Source organism: Rhinatrema bivittatum, chromosome 8 (genome assembly GCF_901001135.1).
Source record: "Rhinatrema bivittatum chromosome 8, aRhiBiv1.1, whole genome shotgun sequence".
Classification (NCBI taxonomy): Eukaryota; Metazoa; Chordata; class Amphibia; order Gymnophiona; family Rhinatrematidae; genus Rhinatrema; species Rhinatrema bivittatum.
The window spans coordinates 274,349,184-274,372,596 of record NC_042622.1 but is presented as its reverse complement, the minus strand read 5'-3'; the positions used below and the strand labels follow the sequence as shown (position 1 = coordinate 274,372,596).

At 45.5% G+C, this 23,413-nt stretch overlaps 1 protein-coding gene across 3 annotated transcripts in view; it reads right to left on the bottom strand.

Annotated features, from left to right (window-relative positions):
- Positions 1–17,532: 17,532 nt before the first annotated feature.
- The window catches only part of LOC115096400 (tyrosine-protein kinase ZAP-70), a 132,491-nt gene continuing 126,610 nt past the window's right edge, over positions 17,533–23,413 (bottom strand). For all 3 annotated transcript variants that reach the window (XM_029610942.1, XM_029610939.1, XM_029610938.1), the window contains one exon: positions 17,533–17,788. In XM_029610942.1, coding sequence (XP_029466802.1) covers positions 17,668–17,788 — 121 coding nt within the window. In that variant the 3' untranslated portion in view covers positions 17,533–17,667. The remainder of the gene's footprint in view (positions 17,789–23,413) is intronic.

Sequence of the window (23,413 nt, the reverse complement as noted above, 5' to 3'; positions counted from 1 at the left end):
CCATGCAGGTTATCCCCATGTTTCTGTTAAGGGCAGTAACTGCCGCTCCATGCAGGTTACCCCCATGTTTCTGGTAAGGGTAGTAACTGCCGCTCCATGCAGGTTACCCCCATGTTTCTGGTAAGGGTAGTAACTGCCGCTCCATGCAGGTTATCCCCATGTTTCTGTTAAGGGCAGTAACTGCCACTCCTTGCAGGTTACCCCATGTTTCTCTTAATGGTAATAACTGCCGCTCCATGCAGGTTACCCCCATGTTTCTGTTAAGGGTAATAACTGCCGCTCCATGCAGGTTATCCCCATGTTTCTCTTAAGGGTAGTAACTGCCGCTCCATGCAGGTTACCGACATGTTTCTCTTAAGGGTAGTAACTGCCGCTCCATGCAGGTTACCCCCATGTTTCTGGTAAGGGTAGTAACTGCTGCTCCATGCAGGTTACCCCCATGTTTCTGTTAAGGGCAGTAACTGCCGCTCCATGCAGGTTACCCCCATGTTTCTGTTAAGGGCAGTAACTGCTGCTCCATGCAGGTTACCCACATGTTTCTCTTAAGGGTAGTAACTGCCGCTCCGTGCAGGTTACCCCCATGTTTCTGGTAAGGGTAGTAACTGCTGCTCCATGCAGGTTACCCCCATGTTTCTGTTAAGGGCAGTAACTGCCACTCCGTGCAGGTTACCCCCATGTTTCTGTTAAGGGCAGTAACTGCCGCTCTGTGCAGGTTATCCCCATGTTTCTGTTAAGGGCAGTAACTGCCACTCCGTGCAGGTTACCCCCATGTTTCTATTAAGGGTAGTAACTGCCGCTCCATGCAGGTTACCCCCATGTTTCTGTTAAGGGCAGTAACTGCCACTCCATGCAGGTTACCCCCATGTTTCTATTAAGGGTGGTAACTGCCACTCCGTGCAGGTTACCCCCATGTTTCTATTAAGGGTAGTAACTGCTGCTCTGTGCAGGTTACCCCCATGTTTCTGTTAAGGGTAGTAACTGCTGCTCTGTGCAGGTTACCCCCATGTTCCTGTTAAGGATAGTAACTGCCGCTCCATGCAGGTTACCCCCATGTTTCTGTTAAGGGCAGTAACTGCCGCTCTGTGCAGGTTACCCCCATGTTTCTGTTAAGGGTAGTAACTGCTGCTCTGTGCAGGTTACCCCCATGTTCCTGTTAAGGATAGTAACTGCCGCTCCATGCAGGTTACCCCCATGTTTCTGTTAAGGGCAGTAACTGCCGCTCCGTGCAGGTTACCCCCATGTTTCTGTTAAGGGTAGTAACTGCCGCTCCATGCAGGTTACCCCCATGTTTCTATTAAGGGCAGTAACTGCCGCTCCGTGCAGGTTACCCCCATGTTTCTGTTAAGGGCAGTAACTGCCGCTCCGTGCAGGTTACCCCCATGTTTCTGTTAAGGGTAGTAACTGCCGCTCCATGCAGGTTACCCCCTTACACAGGCTCCCTCCCTCTCCCTTACTTACACCATTGCTCTCTCGTACACACACAATTCCTCTCATTCACACAAACAGAGGCGCCACTCGTGGCCCGCCGAGACTCTGCTTCTCTTGGCTGCGATCAGGATGTGTGCTGCTAATAGCCCGCTGAGTCTCTACTGCTCGCGGCCCACCAAGTCTCTACTCCTCTCGGCCTTGAGTGGAATAAGCTCTGCTTGCGGCCCCACATGGCTGCTCTTTGCCGCCCCCTAATGGCTGGTGCCCTAGGCAAGCACCTAGTTCGCCTTTTGGGACACGCTGGCTGAGTTACTGAAGCATATGAAACAAACAGTTGAGATGTTTTCCTTATGCATTTGTTCTTTGTAAATAATGTATCAAAGATCTTCTACAATCCAAGGTACATAGAGTTTGTTCTCTTTTGTTTTTGTGTGGTGGTGGATAAAATGTTTCTTTTTACTTCTCTCTTTCTCCTCCTAGTATCGTATAGATACTTGTTGTACTCCTCTTCTTCCAAGATCTTCAACAGATGTAGGAGAGTCCTTGAAGGGGTCCTCTCAACTCCTTTCTTGCCCCCTCCTTCTCTCCTGTGGGTGGCTCTACATAATCCCTCCTCTGGATCTAGATGATCCCAGACTCCTTCACAGGGAAGACAAGCCTCTCCCTTTTCGGAAGTCAGAACAAAAGAACTGAGCTCCTAGTTAATGGGAAACCCAGAAAAGGTTAAATGTGCCTTTACAGAAAAAGAGGGAAAAACACATGAATCCAGGAGGGTGGAAAGAACTCCTAGTTCAGAAAAGCAAGTGTTACCAAAAGCGATTCTTCAAAATAAAGGAAGGCTGTCTGACTCCACATTCTTCCTGGGTTTCACTTCTGAGAACCTAAAGAGGCTTTATCCCTTATGCTGTCCTTGCTAGAGGAACTAAGACTTTCCACAAAATAAAATGGTCAGAGGGTTATGTATCAGAGGAACTCACCATTTCACTTCTCCCACATGGGGGAGCTATTGCGCTGGTGGTGAACCCTTGGCCCGAGGTGGGGTTGACTCTACCTGTAAGGCAAGCCCCACGGGTCCCCACTATCGAGAGGCGGAGAAGATCAGGAGACAGAGGCCAACTGGAGCTTCGCCAATACCAGCCCTCGTTCACCACAGGTTGAGCCCTTGGGTGCCGGGGCCTACTGGTCTTAGGCGGGCCTCCATCAGACGACTCCCAGTGGATGTTTTAGCAGGTAGCCAGGGACCAGCAGAGGTATCGGAGGGACCGAGGCAGGTCCGGACGAGGCAGGGATCCAGAGGCCCGGGTGGCAAGGACGGGCCAGAAGCAAGAGTAGATGATGCCCGGGCAGCAGAAGGCCGAAGCCTGACAAGGCCAAGTCCAGGGAGATACCAGAGGTGAGGTCAGAAACAGGCTGGAGCCAGGGGCAGGCGGTAGAGCTGGACGAGGTACAGCGGAGCAAGGGTCAAGGCCGGTAATCAGTCCTGAGTGTGGTCCAATGAAGCAAGGGTCAAAGCCAGTAGTCAGTGCTGAGCGTGGTCCAACGAAGCAAGGGTCAAAGCCAGTAGTCAGTCCTGAGTGTGCTCCAACGAAGCAAGGGTCAAAGCCAGTAGTCAGTCCAAGGCAAAGCTAGGCAGGGACCAGGAATGGAGTCAGGAACAGGAACCAGAAACAAAGTCAGGAACAGGATCCAGGAACAAAGTCAGGAACCAGGAACGAAGTCAGGAATGGAACCAGAAACGAAGTCAGGAACAGGAACCAGGAATGAGGTCAGGAACAGGAACGAGCAACTAAGCACACGACAAGCGTGGAGACCTGTTGCCAAGGCAAGGAAAGAGTGGCAGGCCCTGCCTTAAGTAGCAAGGCTCGATGATGTCATTATCCGGGGCCGCAGGTTAGTTTCCCACCTCAACCCCTTTAAAGGTCAGCAAGGCGCACACGTGCACGCGCGTGCCTAAGAAGAGGCAAGACGCTGGATGGTGGCGTCTTCCCGCGGCACACAAGGGGAGACCTACCGGGAGCCGGAGGAGCCCACAGAGGAGCCAGGAGCACCTGAGGAGGCAACGGAGGTGTGGGAACGCAGGCAGCTGGCCACCGCCGCCAGGGAGGATGGGCCAGGTCCGGGAGTCGGGCGCCAGAGGTGAGTAGGCCCGGACGCAGGCCTGCTGTGGCCTGGGACACGCAACAGGAGCTAGCCACCCACACTAGTATTATGTTTTCTCCCCAAACAAGAATTGGTTTAATCCTGCATTGGTAGAGAACCAAAAGGAGCTCTACAAAGTATTATCCACAAGGACTCCAAAGTCCTTTTCCTAAGTGGTAATTTGGAACCCAGCATTGTGTACCTGTACTGGAAATTATTTTCCCCCATGTGCATCACTTTGCACTTGTCCACATTAAATTTCATCTGCCATTTAGATGCCCAGTCTCCTAGTTTTGCAAGGTCCTTCTGTTGCTTTAACAACTTTGAATAATTTTGTGTCATCTGCAAATTTAATCACCCAGATCATTAAAGGATATGTTAAACAGAACCAGGCTCAATATAGAACCCTGGGGCCCTACACTATTGACCTTTCTCCATCTGAAAAAATGTTTCCTGGTTTTTAACCAATTACCGGTTCACAATAGGACACTCTCTTATGAGGGACTTTGACAAATGTTTTCTGAAAATCCAAATAGACTACATCAGCTGACTGATCCATATGTTTATACTTTGAAAAAAATATAATACAAGGCAAGATTTCCCTTTGCTAAAACCGTTGACTTTTCCCTGTTAAGCCATGACTATCTATATGGCCAGAAATTGTATTATCTAGAAAGTTTCTCCCATTTTGCCCAGGACCAAAGTTAAGCTCACTAGTGTCTAGTTTCCCAGATCACACCCAGAGCCCTTTTTTAGAAATTGGCATTACACTGGTGACCCTCCAGTCTTCAGGTACTGTGCCTGTTTTAAATAATAGGCTACAGATTACTAGTAACAGGTTTGCAATGTCATGTTTAAGTTCTTTCAGAACTCTGGGGTGAATATCATCTGGACCTGGTGATTTGTTTCTTTTTTAGTTTGTTAGTTGGATCTATTACAACTTTCAGTTTTACATTGATTTGCTTTAGTGGCTCAGAATCATCATCATTAAAGAATGTTTCTGGTGTAGGTATGCCCCAACATCATCCTCTGAAAAGACAAAGGACAATAATTTGTTTAGTTTTAAGATGATTGCATTATGAATGTATATAAAAGATGCATAAATGGGTTGAAACCTTGAAGATTGACGTTACTGCTCAAGTGTTTCAAATTTCTGCTAATTCAACCTCTTTTTGAGGCAGTATCCCAAAATGAGTCCCTTTTGTCTTTCTTCTGATAGACGCCAATGGAAGAGCCACTGGTAGCATGGAAAATAGCTAGAGGGTAATCCTGAAGAAAGATTTTGAAGTGCTGTGATAAGGCATTGAATGACGTACCCACCAAGCATTGTGCAGTACATTAACTGCATCATCCTTCATCACTCTGATGAAGCTTCTAATACTGAAGTCAAAACATTATCTTGCAAGTTAAATGTTTATGATTTTTCAGTAAACTTAGTGGTAACATGGATTGCTTAGATTATGAGGAATGATATAAGAAGGCTTGAAGAGTGTGCAAGACTTTGGCAACTAAGATTTAACACAAAAAATATGTATCACATTGCATCTTGGGTACAGAAAACATAGGGAACAGTGTATAGTGGGTGTGAGGTACTGATGCATACCAAACAGGGGAGGAATCTGGGAGTGATCCGTGGAATAGGGCAGTAGCAAGAGCCTTAGAAAGACTAGGATGAAACACGGAACATGATGGCAGAGTTCTATTATTGTTTTTGTCTCCACCATCTCCCCATATACAGGTCAATCCAGTACCGAGCGGTAGGAAGAGCTGCGTTAGTGCCGGGCGCACCCACGGTTGCCGCACATACAGTGCAGCTCACCTACCGCTCGATCCTGTATGTAAATAGCTTGCAAATGCAAGCTGCGTCTAAGAAGCGTCCGTGAAGCGTTAGGCCCGCGCAACCCATTTTACTGTATAGAGCGCCTATACAGTGACCTGGGTGCGCGGGCCTAACGCTTCACGGCCACGCTGGTATCTGTCATTTCAAATGTCATTTCAAATGACATTTGAAATGACAGGTACCAGGAAGTGGACGGTTCTCCGACGCTCGGGATTGTCAGCCCTCTCCCCTCCTCCCGAAGCAAGCAACCAAAGCGTAAAAAACGAAAAAAAAAAAAAAAAGTAGCAAGAGAGCGAGGGAAGAGAGGACGGGCAATCCTACGCTCGGGATTGCCAGTCCCCCCTCCCTTCCTCCCGAAGCAAGGCGCGAAAGCAGCCTTGCTCCGGGAGGAGGGGAGGGGGGACTGGCAGTGTAAAGCGAAAAAAAAAGTAGCAAGAGCGAGGGGAGAGAGGACTGGCAATCCTACGCTCGGGATTGCTAGTCCCCCCTCCCCTCCTCCCAAAGCAAGGCGCGAAAAGCAGCCTTGCTCCGAGAGGAGGGGAGGGGGGACTGGCAGTGTAAAGCGACGAAGCGACTTACTTTTTGCAGCCCCCCTCTGGACATCAGCGAGGACGACCGCGGCTCCCCTCTCCTGCCTGCAGCTGCCCGCGAAGATGGACGCCTGCACGGGCGAAAGCAGCCCCTGTTCATGCAATTGGGCCGCTCAAGGCGTGATATAATGACGTTTGGCGTCACGGCATGTGACATCACGTCTTGAGCGGCCCAAAGAAAGTTTTTAATATTACTCCTGAGTCTACCCCTACTGAACCTCAAATCATGACCTCTTGTTCTATAATTTCCTTTTCACTGAAAAAGATCTGCTTCTTGTACATTATTTATACTTTTGAAGTATTCGAAAGTCTCTATCATATCCTACTCTCTTTTCTCTATTGTAGGGTATACGTATTAAGGTCCTTAAATCTCATTTCATGGGACTTTTGGTACAGACTCTATACCATTTTGGTAGACTTTCTCCAGACCACCTCTGCTCTATCTATATCCTTTCAGCAGAATGGCCTCTAAAATAGAGCAATGTCCATAAGAACATAAGAACATGCCATGCTGGGTCAGACCAAGTTTCCATCAAGCCCAGCATCCTGTCTCCAACAGTGGCCAATCCAAGCCATAAGAACTTGGCAAGTACCCAAAAACTAAGACTATTCCATGTTACCGTTGCTTGTAATAGCAGTGGCTATTTTCTAAGTCAACTTAATTAATAGCAGGTAATGGACTTCTCCTCCAAGAACTTATCCAATCCTCTTTTAAACACAGCTATACTAACTGCACTAACCACATCCTCTGGCAACAAATTCCAGAGTTTAATTGTGCGTTGAGTACAAAAGAACTTTCTCCGATTAGTTTTAAATGTGCCACATGCTAACTTTATGGAGTGCCCCCTAGTCTTTCTATTATACGAAAGAGTAAATAACCGATTCACATCTACCCATTCTAGACCTCTCATGATTTTAAACACCTCTATCATATCCCCCCTCAGTCGTCTCTTCTCCAAGCTGAAACGTCCTAACCTCTTTAGTCTTTCTTCATAGGGGAGCTGTTCCATTTCCCTTATCATTTTGGTAGCCCTTCTCTGTACCTTCTCCATCGCAACTATATCTTTTTTGAGATGCGGCGACCAGAATTGTACACAGTATTCAAGGTATTGAAGGCATTATGACATTTTTCGTTTTATTCACCATTCCCTTTCTAATAATTCCCAACATTCTCTTTGCTTTTTTGACTGCCGCAGCACACTGAATTGACGATTTCAATGTGTTATCCACTATGACGCCTAGATCTCTTTCTTGGGTTGTAGCACCCAATATGGAACCCAACATTGTGTAACTATAGCATGGGTTATTTTTCCCTATATGCATCACCTTGCACTTATCCACATTAAATTTCATCTGCCATTTTGACGCCCAATTTTCCAGTCTCACAAGGTCTTCCTGCAATTTATTTTATTTATTTTATTTAAAATCTTTTCTATACCGTCGTTAAGCGGGTGCCATCACAACAGTTCACAATAAGGCACAAAAACTATGTTGCATAAAGTGTCTGCAATTCTAACTCTTACACAGGTACCATCAAAAATACTGTAACATTATATCATAATAAGTACTATTTGGTGAGTGTTATAAGTTATGTCTAGATTTTCTAACTCTGCTAAAAGTTTGGTGTTACTTAACTTTAGTTCTTTGAAGTTTAAGATAAAGGTGGAGATTAGAATATAGGAGAGGAGACACACTTTAAGAAGGAAGGAGTGTGTTTGTGTGGGTGTTTGCTTGACCGAAACCAACAGTTCCCTGGGTTCTACTCTTGATTCTCTTTGTGGTATGCTTGCTTAAATAGCCATGTTTTTACATTTTTTCTGAATGTTTTGATGTCTCTTTCCAATCTGATTTCTACCGGCATGGTGTTCCATATTATCGGTCCTGCTAGTGATAGGGCCCTGTCCCTTACTTGTGTTAATCTGGCTGTTTTATCACAATCTGCTTGTGATTTAACTACTCTGAACAATTTTGTATCATCTGCAAATTTGATTATCTCACTCATCGTATTTTTTTACAGATCATTTATAAATATATTGAAAAGTAAGGGTCCCAAAACAGATCCCTGAGGCACTCCACTGCCCACTCCCTTGCACTGAGAAAATTGTCCATTTAATCCTACTCTCTGTTTCCTGTCTTTTAGCCAGTTTGCAATCCACCTATCCCATGACATTTTACTTTTCCTAGAAGCCTCTTATGAGGAACTTTAGCAAACGCCTTCTGAAAATCCAAGTATACTACATCTACCGGTCCACATGTTTATTAACTCCTTCAAAGAAGTGAAGCAGATTTGTGAGGAAAGACTTGCCTTGGGTAAAGCCATGCTGACTTTGTTCCATTAAACCATGTCTTTCTATATGTTCTGTGATTTTGATGTTTAGAACACTTTCCACTATTTTTCCTGGCACTGAAGTCAGGCTAACCGGTCTGTAGTTTCCTGGATCACCCCTGGAGCCCTTTTTAAATATTGGGGTTACATTTGCTATCCTCCAGTCTTCAGGTACAATGGATGATTTTAATGATAAGTTACAAATTTTTACTAATAGGTCTGAAATTTCATTTTTTAGTTCCTTCAGAACTCTGGGGTGTATACCATCTGGTCCAGGTGATTTACTACTCTTCAGTTTGTCAATCAGGTCTACCACATCTTCTAGGTTCACCGTGATTTGATTCAGTCCATCTGAATCATTACCCATGTAAACCTTCTCTAGTACGGGTACCTCCCCAACATCCTCTTCAGTAAACACCGAAGCAAAGAAATCATTTAATCTTTCCACGATGGCCTTATCTTCTCTAAGTGCCCCTTTAACCCCTCGATCATCTAACGGTCCAACAGACTCCCTCACAGGCTTTCTGCTTCGGATATATTTAAAAAATGTTTGCCTCTAGAGCCAACTTCTTTTCAAAGTCTCTCTTAGCCTGTCTTATCAATGTCTTACATTTAACTTGCCAACGTTTATGCATTATCCTATTTTCTTCTGTTGGATCCTTCTTCCAATTCCAATCCTTCCTCCAGGTGACATCTCACCAGTGACCTGTCCAGAGGTACCATCACCTCTTTTGTTCTACTGGTTATGCCCATTTACTCTGTTCTTAGGGAGAGGTATACTGAACAAAAAAAGGTGCTAACTCTCTCTACAAATAATTGGCAGGATCTCATCTGCAGTATTGTGACTGGGTCTTGAGACCACATCTCCAAAAAGATATAGACAGAGGAGGACTATCACAGTGGTGGAGAACATATATCTGAAATGGTTAAGGACCTAAGTATGTATACCCTAGAGAAGAAGAAATATGCATATATCAGAGATATAAATAGTGCACAAGAAGCCCACATTTTTAACTGAAAAGGAAATTCTAGAACAAGGGGTTATGCTATGAGGCTGAAAATTGAATCAGTTGAGTTTGGTGAAGTGCTCTAATTTCTTTTAGTTTATTGTCCATCTGATGCAAGCATAGTTGTGATGGAGAACCTGGTGAATTTGTTAGCTGATTTTTTCCCTGTAATTGGTTTCTTGGTTTTTATTAGGAGATAGAATAAGAATGGAAACTATGTACGGTAGTTGAGAAGCTGTTAGACTTGAATTATTCTCAGATAGTAAGCAAGCCAGCACATTCCTTAGGTCATCCTTCAGATTAAATATTTGTCACAGAGTTCTTTGTAGATAGAGTGGAATGGATGGAATACCTTCCTGTTTCTTGGAGTGATTGTATTATTATGTTTGATCTTTGGTTTGGTAGAATAAAGAAAGCCTCCGAACACGTGGAACAGCTTATGAGGAAATGGAAGTCAATCTCTCCCAAAGAGACAGCATAATCACCAGGTAGAATTTAGGATTGTCCTCCGTGATGTATGTTATGGACAGAAACAAAAATATACAATTGGACTAGGGAAAAAACAAGAATGGTATCACAGTGGTCTTCAGTTAGTGAAACAACAGACCCACCAGTTAGAGCACAAATGGTGGGAAAATCACACAGAAGAAAATTTAAATCTTTGTAACTTATAACAAAAATCATATAACAAGATGATGCAAGACGCCAGAAAGAAATGTATTACTAGGCAACTGGCTGATTCAAAGTGTAGAACGCTAAAAATGCTTCAGATAGTGAAGTGTCTTACTTCATGGTCTATTCAATATAATCTTGAATAGATGTCCTGTAGGATCAAGGCCCAGTAAAACATTCTAACTGTGCATATACTGACAAGATGGAGTCTCTCTCTCTCTCTCTCAAAGCTACATGGGATGCTTGACAATCTTTCTCTAAACAAAGAAGGATTATTCTCTACACAGAAAAACAAGGACAAAGAAATTTTTTCTAGAAAAACAGATTTGGCCTAGCACCACTGAGTCTGCATTTTATGGCTCTTCTACATAAATCCACCTTTGAAAACCTGTGGACTTATCAAAGGTGATGTTACTAAAAGCCATGTGGTAAGTGTTCACCTGGCCAAGAGCTGACCTAATTGCCTGGATGAATTGGACCAGCCACATTGCTGGTCTTGAAGCTAATTGATTTGCATGAATGAACTAAGATATGCAAATCAATCCCTTTATAAGGGATGAGAACAAAGAGACATGTTTACCAACTGGAACAGACAGATAACTCGCAAGTTATCTATCTAAATGGCTAGGTTGAATGTATCTCTTGCTTATCTGCCTGTTAGCTGGATACTTCTTTATCCTGCTAAGATTTAGCCAAAAAAGAAAGGGGGATATTGGGAATGTTCTGGGGTGGGACAGAGTTAGGCGAATAACCTATCCTAATAACTCCGATATTAAGAGTTACACAGATAAGTTTTTGGCCTAATTCTAGACGTGCCGAGAGCAGGTCTAAACTTACCCGGGAACATGTTCTTGGATAATTTTAGTCTTAGCTAGATTTTAAAAAATGAATATAGCTGGTTAAGAGAAGTATTAAGACTATAAACCCACCCCCCCAAAAAAAAAAAAGAACCACAATTGTAGGCATACTAGACCCCCTACTGGAGTGCTGGGCTGATCATGCAGATCCCCTCCACCCACCCCCACCCCCTTTAGATTTTAAATTTCTCATGCTACTATTGGCCTCAGTCTCACTTCTTTCCCCCCAGGCCCCCACTTCCGTGTACCACTGATGATCCAAAAATGTATACATTCCAGGGGTATAGAGGTTGTGGGGCTATGCTAGATGTCTACACTTATAGCATAGCTACTAAGCAACATCGGAGGCCATGGGCCCAGGTTACAGTAGGCTGCTACCGCAATCTGGGCTGAAAAATAAAGGAAAAGAACATAAGAACATAAGAAAATGCCATACTGGGTCAGACCAAGGGTCCATCAAGCCCAGCATCCTGTCTCCAACAGTGGAAGTTACTGGGAGGGTATAGGTTTGGAGGGATGCAGAGGAGAAGTGGGGGCCCTTGGAATGTAGACATTTTTGGATCACCCATGGGACATGGAAGTTTAGATTGGTTACAAAATTTGAGGTGGGAAAGTTGCCAGGGCCATAATTCTTACTGCTTGGCCTTTGGATCTCATGCCTTCTAAGATCCAGAAAGTTTTGGGGCAAAAGACCTCTGGTGACTTAGCTTTATTACTGAATTTATCATTTCAGCAAGAAGAATTGCTACAACAATTAAAGCAGGTGTTAGGCCAATTTTGAAAAAAGGGGCCTCTAATTTGGAAAAGTTAGGCCTTTAGAGGATTTGGTGAGAGAGGTGTAATGGTGGTGGGGCCGCTTGGCAATAGTGATCATAATATGATCAAATTTGAATTAATGACTGGGAGGGGGACAGTAAGCAAATCCACGGCTCTCATGCTAAATTTTCAAAAGGGAAACTTTGATAAAATGAGAAAAATTGTTAGAAAAAAACTGAAAGGAGCAGCTACAAAAGTAAAAAGTGTGCAAGAGGCGTGGTCATTGTTTAAAAAATACCATCCTAGAAGCACAGTCCAGATGTATTCCACACATTAAGAAAGGTGGAAAGAAGGCAAAACGATTACCGGTATGGTTAAAAGGGGAGGTGAAAGAAGCTATTTTAGCTAAAAGATCTTCATTCAAAAACTGGAAGAAGGATCCAACAGAAGAAAATAGGATAATGCATAAGCGTTGGCAAGTTAAATGTAAGACATTGATAAGACAGGCTAATATTGAATTTGAAAAGAAGTTGGCCGTAGAAGCAAAAACTCACAGTAAAAATGTTTTTAAATATATCCGAAGCAGAAAGCCTGTGAGGGAGTCAGTTGGACCATTAGATGATCGAGGGGTTAAAGGGGCACTTAGAGAAGATAAGGCCATCGCGGAAAGATTAAATAATTTCTTTGCTTCGGTGTTTACTGAAGAGGATGTTGGAGAGGTACCCGTACTAGAGAAGGTTTACATGGGTAATGATTCAGATGGACTGAATCAAATCACGGTGAACCTAGAAGATGTGGTAGGCCTAATTGACAAACTGAAGAGTAGTAAATCACCTGGACCGGATGGTATACACCCCAGAGTTCTGAAGGAAATAAAAAATGAAATTTCAGACCTATTAGTATTAGGGATGTGAATAGTTTTTTGACGATTTAAAATATCGTCCGATATATTTTAAATCGTCAAAAATCGTTAGGGCCACGATACAATACCAATTCCCCCGATTTATCGTCAAAAAATCATAAATCGGGGGAAGGGGGAGGGCAGGAAAACCGGCACACTAAAACACCCTAAAACCCACCCCCGACCCTTTAAATTAAATCCCCCACCCTCCCGAACCCCCCCAAATGCCTTAAATTACCTGGGGGTCCAGCGGCGGTCCGGAACAGTTTCCTGCCATTGAATCGTGTTGTCTTCAGCCGGCGCCATTCTGCGCCGCCATTTTGCAAAATGGCGGCGCAAAATGGCGGCGGCCATAGACCAACACGATTCGACTGCAGGAGGTCATTCCGGACCCCCGCTGGACTTTTGGCAAGTCTTGTGGGGGTCAGGAGGCCCCCCCAAGCTGGCCAAAAGTCCCTGGGGGTCCAGCGGGGGTCTGGGAGCGATTTCCTGCCGCGAATCGTTTTCCGTACGGAAAATGGCGCCGGCAGGAGATCGACTGCAGGAGGTCATTCAGCCGGGGTCCGGAACCTCCGCTGAACGCAGCCGTGGCCCGAGAGTGGAAGATCACACCGGGACCCCCCCCTGGACCCCAGGTAATTTAAAACATTTGGGGGGGGGGGTTCGGGAGGGTGGGGGATTTATTTTAAAGGGTCGGGGTGGGTTTTAGGGTTGTTTTAGTGTGCCGGTTTTCCCGCCCTCCCCCGATTTACGATTTAAACGATTTTTAAAAAAACAAAACCGCGACTATCAGATTCCCTCCCCCCCCAGCCAAAATCGATCGTTAAGACGATCGATCACACGATTCACATCTCTACAATTCACTGCTAAGTTCTGGAGAGCCCTATGTCAAAAGTTTGACATCTCATTGAACTTGACCTCCGCCGCATGGAGAAGCAGCAGTATGGCCCCAGCCACGCTTGGAATGCCAGCGGCCTCCTTACCGCCCGAGACTGCCCAGGAGCATCTCCTGCCACATAAAGAAATTATGGACGTCTTCCGAGCCATCTTAGATGTGAAAGCACAGCTCCAGCCGCGACGGGGAGGGCAGCGTGGCTCCGGCCGTGATGGTCGACGTCGGTGGCCTCCAGGCTGCGAGGAGATGCAGCAAGCGCGGCTCCAGCTGCATAGGATACGCGTCGGCAGCCTCCGGGCTGCAGGTGAAGGCAGAAAAGAAGGGTGAGAAGCTGCCCAGGAGGGCAGAATCGCAACATTATGGACCAGAAGAAAACTCATGGGAGCCTCTGGCCAAGAGACAGTACATCAATATCATCTCGCACACCCTCGAAAACCCAGAACATCAGGAAGAGGTCCTGGAAGGAACCCTTTGAAGGGGGCTACTGTTGCGTCCGTCGTTCGCAGACGACCGTGACCGCTCTGCCTCACCTCTCTTTTACCCTTTTCCTCCTCCATTGGAAGAATGGCTGCCTCCACTGCTGTTTGCCAAAAACCCTCGGTGTCTCCAGCCAGCATGGGCGTCCCTGTCCACCATGCTTCTTCCTGGGGCCTCCTAGGGTGCACGCTGCCTACATTTTTTATGGCGGGAACCTAGGGGGTGGCCCCACCCCCTAGGTCATGGCGGGAACCTAGGGGGTGGCCCCACCACATGACCTCAGTACTCCGGGTATTTAAACCTCCGCTCCTCTCCAATTGAACGAGTTAGCAAGGACTTTGGTTTTGCTACTCTGACCGCTTCTAAGCTGCTCACTTGGATTCCTCACTATCCTCCGGGGTATCTCGCTCCTATGGAAGCTCTGGGTACCCGCTCCTCGGGGGCCTCTCGCTTTTACTCACCCTCTGGGGTTAATCTGCCTAACCATAAGGACACCTGCTCCTCGAGGGTCCTGTCTGCTTTCTTTCAGGAACTCTCAACGCTCCTAGGTATTCACTCCTCGAGGGCCTACTCTACTCAGGTTATCCTGCATCTCGGATCTCTGGTCCCCCTCTTCTTTCAACTACTGAAGGAAGTTATCAGCACTGCTACTCTGTGAGTATCATTACACTACAGCTCTCTTCATCCCACCCTTCAGGTGCTCGGTCTATCCCGTGCTGCGGAACACTGCCACACCTTTGCTACATCTGGGTGAGACCATTATTTACAGAGATGGTCTGAGCTTACTGTGATATCGCTGGACTACAGTACTATTCGTTTCTTGGGCAAGATTCAACTCTTCAACAGCAGTATAATAAAGCTTTCTTTCCTTAGTGTCTGCTTACTAGAGTCTAGCCAATCGTCTTGGTTCCCCACGGGGCCCCTCCCTGTGGGAGGAGTCATCGCCACTTTGACCAAGGGTCCACAATATGACTCAAACCCAACACTAAGCTCGAGACAGTTAGGCATCACTCCCCTCAATCTTATGGCTATCCAGAAATAAACGTAATTGATTTGGTTAAAAAAAAATGTAACTAGCATTATTCCAGTTTAAAACACATTTACAGGGATATCTTATAGTTATCCTAGCACCCAGCAGCCTAGCTTCTTAGCACATCTCCAACATTTTTTTCCTTTGGATTTGTGTCGCTTTAGTGATGTCTGGAAACATCCAAATCTTTTGTCTGTAGAACATCTTTTCCCTATTTCGAAGAAACAGTTTCAAAATACCAGAGCATTCCATACGGTTTCAAGAGTTATTTCCCTTGGCTAACCAATTTCTGATTGAGGTTTGTGCTTACCTTGCTTCCTTGACAAACCTCTGAAATCTTAGCAGTTTCGTTGGTTGAGTCCTCTTCCTTCGTTAGGATAGAAAGTACATCTCTCGGTTCTACAACAGCCCATCCCTCCATTGTGGCCTTCAACTCCTGAGATTTATTTCCACCACTGCAGTGCTTTCACTATTGGCATACACAACAAACATTCCTCTACCCGCCTCTGCAGAAGCGCCCATCTCTGTTATCATCTGCCGGGTGGGCCAGCCCAGATCCTGGTTATTGCTGCGTGTCAGGAAAGAAGGTGTCTCGGGTGCTCCGGGGGTCAATGAAATTTGTACATCCTGGAACGACGCGGTGTGTTCCTCACCCGGCGTCCCCGCGGACCTCCCTCCCGGAGTTGATGCACTAGTCGGTGCAAAAAAGCCTTCTATAATTGGCTGAGGAGGTGTCATCACAGCCGGCACAGAGGATTACGGCCGGTTCCTGCCTTTCCTCTTAGTATGAAGCATAAAAGTACGCGGTACAAAACAGCTTAGAGGAGCCGATTTTACTGCGACCTCTCCTTAGGATGCCGTCTTGGATCTCTATGAGCTGAATTCTGGGTACTTACCTGAAATCTGTTTCTTATTGCTTTATCATCCAGATTTGCTTTAATTATTTTAGAAAATGGGCGTGAGTGGAAGGTGTCTATGGAGAATTTATTTGATTTGACAGTAATACAGCTAAGATGTGCTCTGGGTTTTATGTTAAAGTTTGAGTTGGTGTGAAGGCTATTATCAAAGTATGGGTGGGATATTTTTTACATTATTTTGATTCATGTTTTATAATTTTATAGTTATATATATATGTTTATTTGTAACCCATCTTGAAGGAATATCAAATATGGAAAAATAAATTGAAACCGATACTCTAAGCAACTTAGCCAGATAATTAGCAACTAATTCAGCTAAGTGGTGGCCACTGAATATCCAACTACTTTCAACGGTCACCATTTAATTGGATAAGTCACTTAGGCTAAGTAGATAGCTGGATATGTCAGGAGTGGGCAATGGGCATAATGGGACGGCTCTACTTATCCAGTTAAAATAGCTGGATTAGTGCCGATATTCAGACTTATCCGGTTAAGTTAACCAGATAAGTTAGACCTGCCATAGAACTTATCCAGCTAAGTGGTGATTTGTAGAAGGATATTCAATAGCATAGCCATGCTGCTGAATATCCCATTTAATTTAGACTGGATAAATCTTACATAGACAGATATGTCTGAATATTGACCCTTAATTAATAACATTAATTATGAATAACATTAGGAAATATTTTTTCACAGAGAGGGTGGAGAGAATGCATGGAACAGCCTCCCAGTGTAGGTGGATATCAGAATTCAACCTTGAATACTGTGTACAATTCTGGTCGTCGCATCTCAAAAAAGATATAGTTGCGATGGAGAAGGTACAGAGAAGGGCAACCAAAATGATAAAGGGGATGGAACAGCTCCCCTATGAGGAAAGGCTGAAGAGGTTAGGGCTGTTCAGCTTGGAGAAGAGACGTCTGAGGGGGGATATGATAGAGGTCTTTAAGATCATGAGAGGTCTTGAACGAGTAGATGTGACTCGGTTATTTACACTTTCGAATAATAGAAGGACTAGGGGGCATTCCATGAAGTTAGCAAGTAACACATTTAAGACTAATCGGAGAAAATTCTTTTTCACTCAGTGCACAATAAAGCTCTGGAATTTGTTGCCAGAGGATGTGCTTAGTGCAGTTAGTGTAGCTGGGTTCAAAAAAGGTTTGGATAAGTTCTTGGAGAAGTCCATTAATGGCTATTAATCAATTATACTTAGGGAATAGCCACTGCTATTAATTGCATCAGTAGCATGGGATCTTCTTAGTGTTTGGGTAATTGCCAGGTTTGGCCACTGTTGGAAACAGGATGCTGGGCTTGATGGGCCCTTGGTCTGACCCAGCATGGCAATTTCTTATGTTCTTAAAGAAGCATAGGACAAGGTCCTTAGTTGCATAGAGGCAGGTGGAAAATTGGAGAGCCATGTAAGTTCTACAATACGAAGGGAAAATAGACTAGATGGGTCTTCTAATCATTATCTGCCAACATAACAGTTTCTTGAACAGTGGTTACACTTAGAAAAGTTTCACACACACACTGAATCTGGTTGGTGAAGCCATTTGTGATATCACAGCCACTGCAGACCAACCAGCGTGTGTGTGTAATTGTGAGGTAATTTTCTGATGCACTATTGAAGAAGAATGACAGAAACTCAGCCAGTGCTACTGCCACACAGACTCTGGAAATATTGCACAGCCGGTTGTAGCTGGAGCTTTATTATTATTATTTTATTTTATTTTATTTTTTTACAAAGAATCCCAGCACAGCATTGTTGGTGAGAGACAACACTTAACCTAAGTAGAAGGACTAGTGGAGGAGTCGGTGGACCTCAGAACAAAATGTCAGTTTTTGCTGGCCCCGTCAGTTAGCATTTCAGCCCCATTCTCCTGTTTATCCGCAATGCTGTAATAGTAAGCACGTATCTGGAGCTCCACATCTTTAAATCCCGGGCGGTCTTCCCATCTGGAAGAGAAAAAGAGACACAGAAACATGCAATGTAAATAATACAGCACGAGGAGGAGTTTCACGGTCTATTGTGTTCACCCAGCCTTTGAAAATAAAAACTGAGCAACCAGCTACAGAAAGGGAGCAATTTTCCAAAAAGGATTTACTGTGATGTATGCTATTGAATTGTCAATAGGTTTTAGGCACATAAGCTCGTAAATGGGCTTTTGAAAATTGCTACACTATATGCTATTTTTACTTGCATAAATCCTTTTGAAAATGACCCCCATTGTGAAGTCATAGAAACCTTATGGACTGAATAAAAATGTATTCAATGGTTGTCTTGGTAACTGCTACTACATGGTGCTATAATGCTTCACTGTATACATTTAACAGCTATATGCCACGGGTATGTAAAGTTCATTTTTCTAACCAAATTCATTTCCTCTCTCTATAGTCCAGCATGAACAAACATAAGGGATTAGATACACATAAATTCAGACATTAATAAAAAATTTCAACCTAAAGTTATTTGCTGAGTTGGACAAAAAGAAATAATCATCTCTTCTGGAAAGAAAGACCCTGCTTATGTCAGAAAACTTGCGTGACAACTCTCCCACCTCCACAATATTTGGCGTTTTATACTGGCTCTCACTGATTTGCATAATACACTACTAACTTCATTAAGATGTGTGAACCCACATAGAAGCATAGAATATCATGGTAGATAAGGACCTCAAGCCCATCCAGTCTGCCCAAATCTATCTGCTCCCATTTACAAATCATTTATAAATGTTAAACAATACCAGTCCCAGTACAGATCCCTGCGGCACTCCACTATTTACCTTTTTCCATTGGGGAAAATTGATCATTTAGTCATAAGATCATAAGATATGACATACTGGGTCAGACCAAGGGTCCATCAAGCCCAGTATCCTGTTTCCAATAGTGGCCAATCCAAGTCACAAGTACCTGGCAAGCACCCAAATATTAATTAAATCACAAGCTACTATTGCTTATTAATTACTGTCATAGCAGTTTATGGATTTATCCTCTAGGAACTTATGCAAACCTTGTTTAAACCCAGTTACACCAACTGCTGTAACCACATCCTCTGGCAATGAATTCTAGAGCTTAATTATTGTTGCACTGCGGATGGAAGGGAGCGCCAGGGGAGTGCTCCCCAGTGCGGGACGAGATGTGTGCCCTTGCGGTGAAACGTCCTTACCCTGAGCCTCGACCGGACCTGCACGCTTCCTTGAGACCACCAACACAATGGTGGTCTCTGAATGGTCCTCCGACCATTCCAAGCCCTTTCGGACTGCCGCTAGAGAGCGGCGGGAAGCAGCAGGATGGACAGAGGACAAGGCAGATGCTGACATCAGGTGTGGCAAAGTAGACGAAGACATCGGGCGTGGCAAGGCAGACGAAGACATCAGGCATGGCAAGGTAGGGCAAGGCATGGCATGACAAGGCAAGACTAAAACCATTGGTTAAATGTCCGGCAGACTATGTCCATTCTGACTCCCTACTCAGCCCAGCCGGGTAGAGTCGTGGACCACACAAGAGGGCATCAGAGCCATGGAAATCCAAGGACAGGAATGGCAGGCAGCCAGATCCCTCAGGTGGCCTACACAGTCCAGCCGGACTCGTTGCGGACCACACCGAAGGACAGGACCTGTCCAGGGAAGGAAGACATCAGGCAAGAACATCAAGGCAAAGCAGACTTCAGGGATACGGACATCAAGGCAGACTGATGAGGGAAGAGATGACTCCTCGGCGCCGTCTGATGGAAAGGCCCACCCGTGCCCTACACACGCCAGCCGGGGTGATCACAGACCACTAGGCCACTATGCGCCCTACCAGCCTGGCTGGGCTGGTCACGGACCATGAGGGACGGGTCAGGCGGAACTGAAGACATCTTGAACAGGTGGACATCAGGAACAGGCGGACATCTAGACATCAGGAACAACAAGGAAATGCACAGACTGGAACATGGAACATAGACGAAGACACGGGATCACACAAGGAACAGAGTGCCTAGGAGGAGAAGCAGACGAAGAGTCCTAGGGAGGACTTACTCCTTGCAAAGGCAAAGCTGGAATTGTAACCGTCTCTTTTCCTTCAGAATGGCTAAAGAACCCTTTTATAGGGTGAAGCAGAAAACACCAAAGGCAGAGCTCGCAGGAGGAGCCAGAGGGACCACTCCCTACTGACCCTTTAACTCCAGGGAGGAGGCGCAGCCCCACGCCTAAGGAAGGAAGCAGGAGTAACAACAGGACCCTGGACAGCGGCCCTGCTGAGGAACTGAGATGCTGAGGCAGGGGAGGAGCCGGACCAGGAACTAGGCCTCTGGGTAGGCCCCGAGGTAGACCGCGGCTTCCCTGCCACGCAAGGACCAGAGGCAGCTCTAGGACGCAGGCAAGACTGGGGATGGAGGCCCTCTTTCCCCAGAGGCCCAGGTAAGATTGGTGGCCTCCGGGCCACATAGGAACGTTGCTGCTGGCCTCAGGAAGAGAGAGGCACGCCTCCAGCCGCATATGAGGGTCTTCGGCGGCCTCCGGACCCCTTAAGGCACAGTAGCGCGGCGCCATTCTGCAAGGGAGATTCCCATCACGGCTCCTGCCGTGCCGGCACGATGACGGGCTCCTGCTGCTGCAGGGAATCTCAGCATCGCTCCCTGCTGCCGGGGAAGGCAGCAGCAATGTCGGTAGCCTCCGGGCCGCTAGGGATGCAGGCGCGCGGCTCCTGCCGCAAGTGAGATACGTCGGCGGCCTCTGGGCCACAGAGACAATACCGGAGCGGCTCCTGCCGTGCCGGTAGAAGGACAACGGAGGTCGGCCACCTGGCCTGAAGAGAAGGTGAGAGCCTGCTTGCGGCCCTGCCGCGAGCAGGATCGTAAAAATTATATGCTGAGTGAAAAAGAATTTTCTTCGATTTGTTTTAAATGTGCTACTTGCTAACTTCATGGAGTGCCCTCTAGACCTTCTATAATCTGAAAGAGTAAATAACCGATTTACATTAACCTGTTCACGTCCTTTCATGATTTTGTAGGTCCCTATCATATTCCCCCTCGTCTCTTCTCCAAACTGAACAGCCCTAACCTCTTTAGTCTTTCCTCATAGGGCAGTCGTTCCATTCCCCTTAATATTTTGGTCATCCTTTTCTGCACTTTCTCCAGTGCAACTATATCTTTTTTGAAATGTGCAACCAGAATTGCACATAGTATTCAAGATGCGGTCTCACCATGGAGCAATATAGAGGCATTATACATCCATCGTTTTATTTGCCATTTCCTTCCTAATAATTCTCAACATTCTGTTTGCTCTTTTGATCACCACAGCATACTGGGCTGATGATTTCACTGTATTATCCACTATGACGCCTAGATCTTTCCTGGATGGTAACTCGTAAGTTAGAATCTAACATTGTGTAACTACAGCAAGGGTTATTTTCCCCTATTTGCATTAATATGCACTTGTCCACATTAAATTTCATCTGCCATTTGGAAGCCCAATCTTCCAATCTCACAAGATCCTCCTGCAATTTATCACAATCCGCTTGAGATTTAACTACATAAGAACATGCCATGCTGGGTCAGACCAAGGGTCCATCAAGCCCAGCATCCTGTTTCCAACAGTGGCCAATCCAAGTCACAAGTATCTGACAAGTACCCAAACACTAAGTCTATTCCATGTTACCGTTGCTAGTAATAGCAGTGGCTAATTTCTAATCAACTTAATTAATAGCAGTAAATGGATTTCTCCTCCAAAAACTTATCCAATCCTTTTTTAAACATAGCTACACTAACTGCACTAACCACATCCTCTGGCAACAAATTCCAGAGTTTAATTGTGCAAGGATACATTTCTCTGAACCATGCGCTGCTGAGAGACTGTCAGCTTTCCCCTTTGTTCCAGTTTAAAAGCTGCTCTATCTCCTTTTTGAAAGTTAGCGCCAGCAGTCTGGTTCCACCCTGGTTAAGGTGGAACCCATCCTTTCAGAAAAGTCTCCCCTTTCCCCAAATGTTTCCCCAGTTCCTAACAAAACTGAATCCCTCTTCCTTGCACCATCCTCTCATCCACGCATTGAGACTCCGGAGCTCTGCCTGCCTCTGGTGACCTGCGCGTGGAACAGGGAGCATTTCAGAGAATGCTTAAGTTCTGTAAGGACTGAAACCAGGGGGAACAGTGATATTTTGAACGCACAAGGTGCTCACAAAAGTATTATGAAAAATATCAACTGCTTCCTGAGTATTAGAAGGATTAAAATCAACGAGTTTGGTTAAAAGATGCTCATGAAAGGCAGCTGGATCAATGTTTTATGAACCAAGAAAGGATGGTCAGAAACTCGACCAAAGGAGCCAGTATCATTGATTAATAGGTGACAAGAAAAAAACCCAGTGATCTGACGAGGGAGCCTTATAACGGATAGTCCTTGGATAGGATTGAGGGATTAGAGACAGTGGGCATAAATGTAATCTAATGCATTCCCGTGAATGTGGATGGGTTCATTAACAACGAGCTCCCAGCCAAGAGCAGTCATGGCATTAGCAAAGGCTTCAGCTGAAGAGTACAAAGGAGAGGCATCTGAGTGCAACTTAAACTCTCCAAGGACTACAATTAAACACAGGTCAATATTAATACTAGAAAGAAATCAAGCATAATACGGAACGGGGGGGGGGAGGGGGTTATCAATAAAACAGACAGATGTTCACTGAAGGGGAAACAGGTAACTTATGGTAATATCAGATCACAAGGGAAATTTTAAAACTTAAATGACTCTTTCTGGATGACTAAGAGGCCACCAGCGCCGTGTCAGTGAGAATGTGGCTTTGAAATAACAGAATAAGTGGAGGGACAAATCTGGTTTAGTAAAACTAAATCAGAATTGGTGAGCCAGGACTCAGTAATACAGAAACAGTCAGCTTGATTTATCTGCCCCAAGCAGGTATAAATTCTGGTGCCTTTTTAGACGTCTACCATCTCTGCTGGAAGCCCATTCCAGATGGCATGCAACTCTCTCTGCAGCTGATCACTGCTTTACAGAGGAGCCAGCTCTGCAGATGCCTTCTTACCAGCTGGATGAGGGAGCATTCAGGGGGCTGGTTTTTAACAGGATTTAACCTACTAACGGGCCGATACAGTAAAGTCCACGGGAGACAGGCCACTCTCCTGTGCGCGCGATTCAGTATTCAAATTAGGGCCGGCAGTAAAAAGAGGTAAAAAGAGGCGCTAGGGACACTTGTGCGTCCCTAGCGCCTCTTTTTGGAAGGAGCGGCTGTCAGCAGGTTTGACAGCCGATGCTCAATTTTGCCGGCGTCAGTTCTCAAACCCGCTGACAGCCACGGGTTCGGAAACCGGACACCGGCAAAATAGAGTGTCCGTCTTCCAACCCGCGAGCCGCAGGCTGACTTCAAAATTTTGTTTGTTTTTTTTTAACTTTTTGTAACTTTCGGGACCTCCGACTTAATATCACTATGATATTAAGTTGGAGGGTGCACAGTTTTTACTGCTTTTCTGTGCACTTTCCCGGTGCCCGGAGAAATTAGCGCCGACCTTTGGGTAGGCGCTAATTTCTGAAAGTAAAAGGTGCGGCTTGGCTGCACATTTTCCTTTCTGAATCGCACGGGAATACCGAATA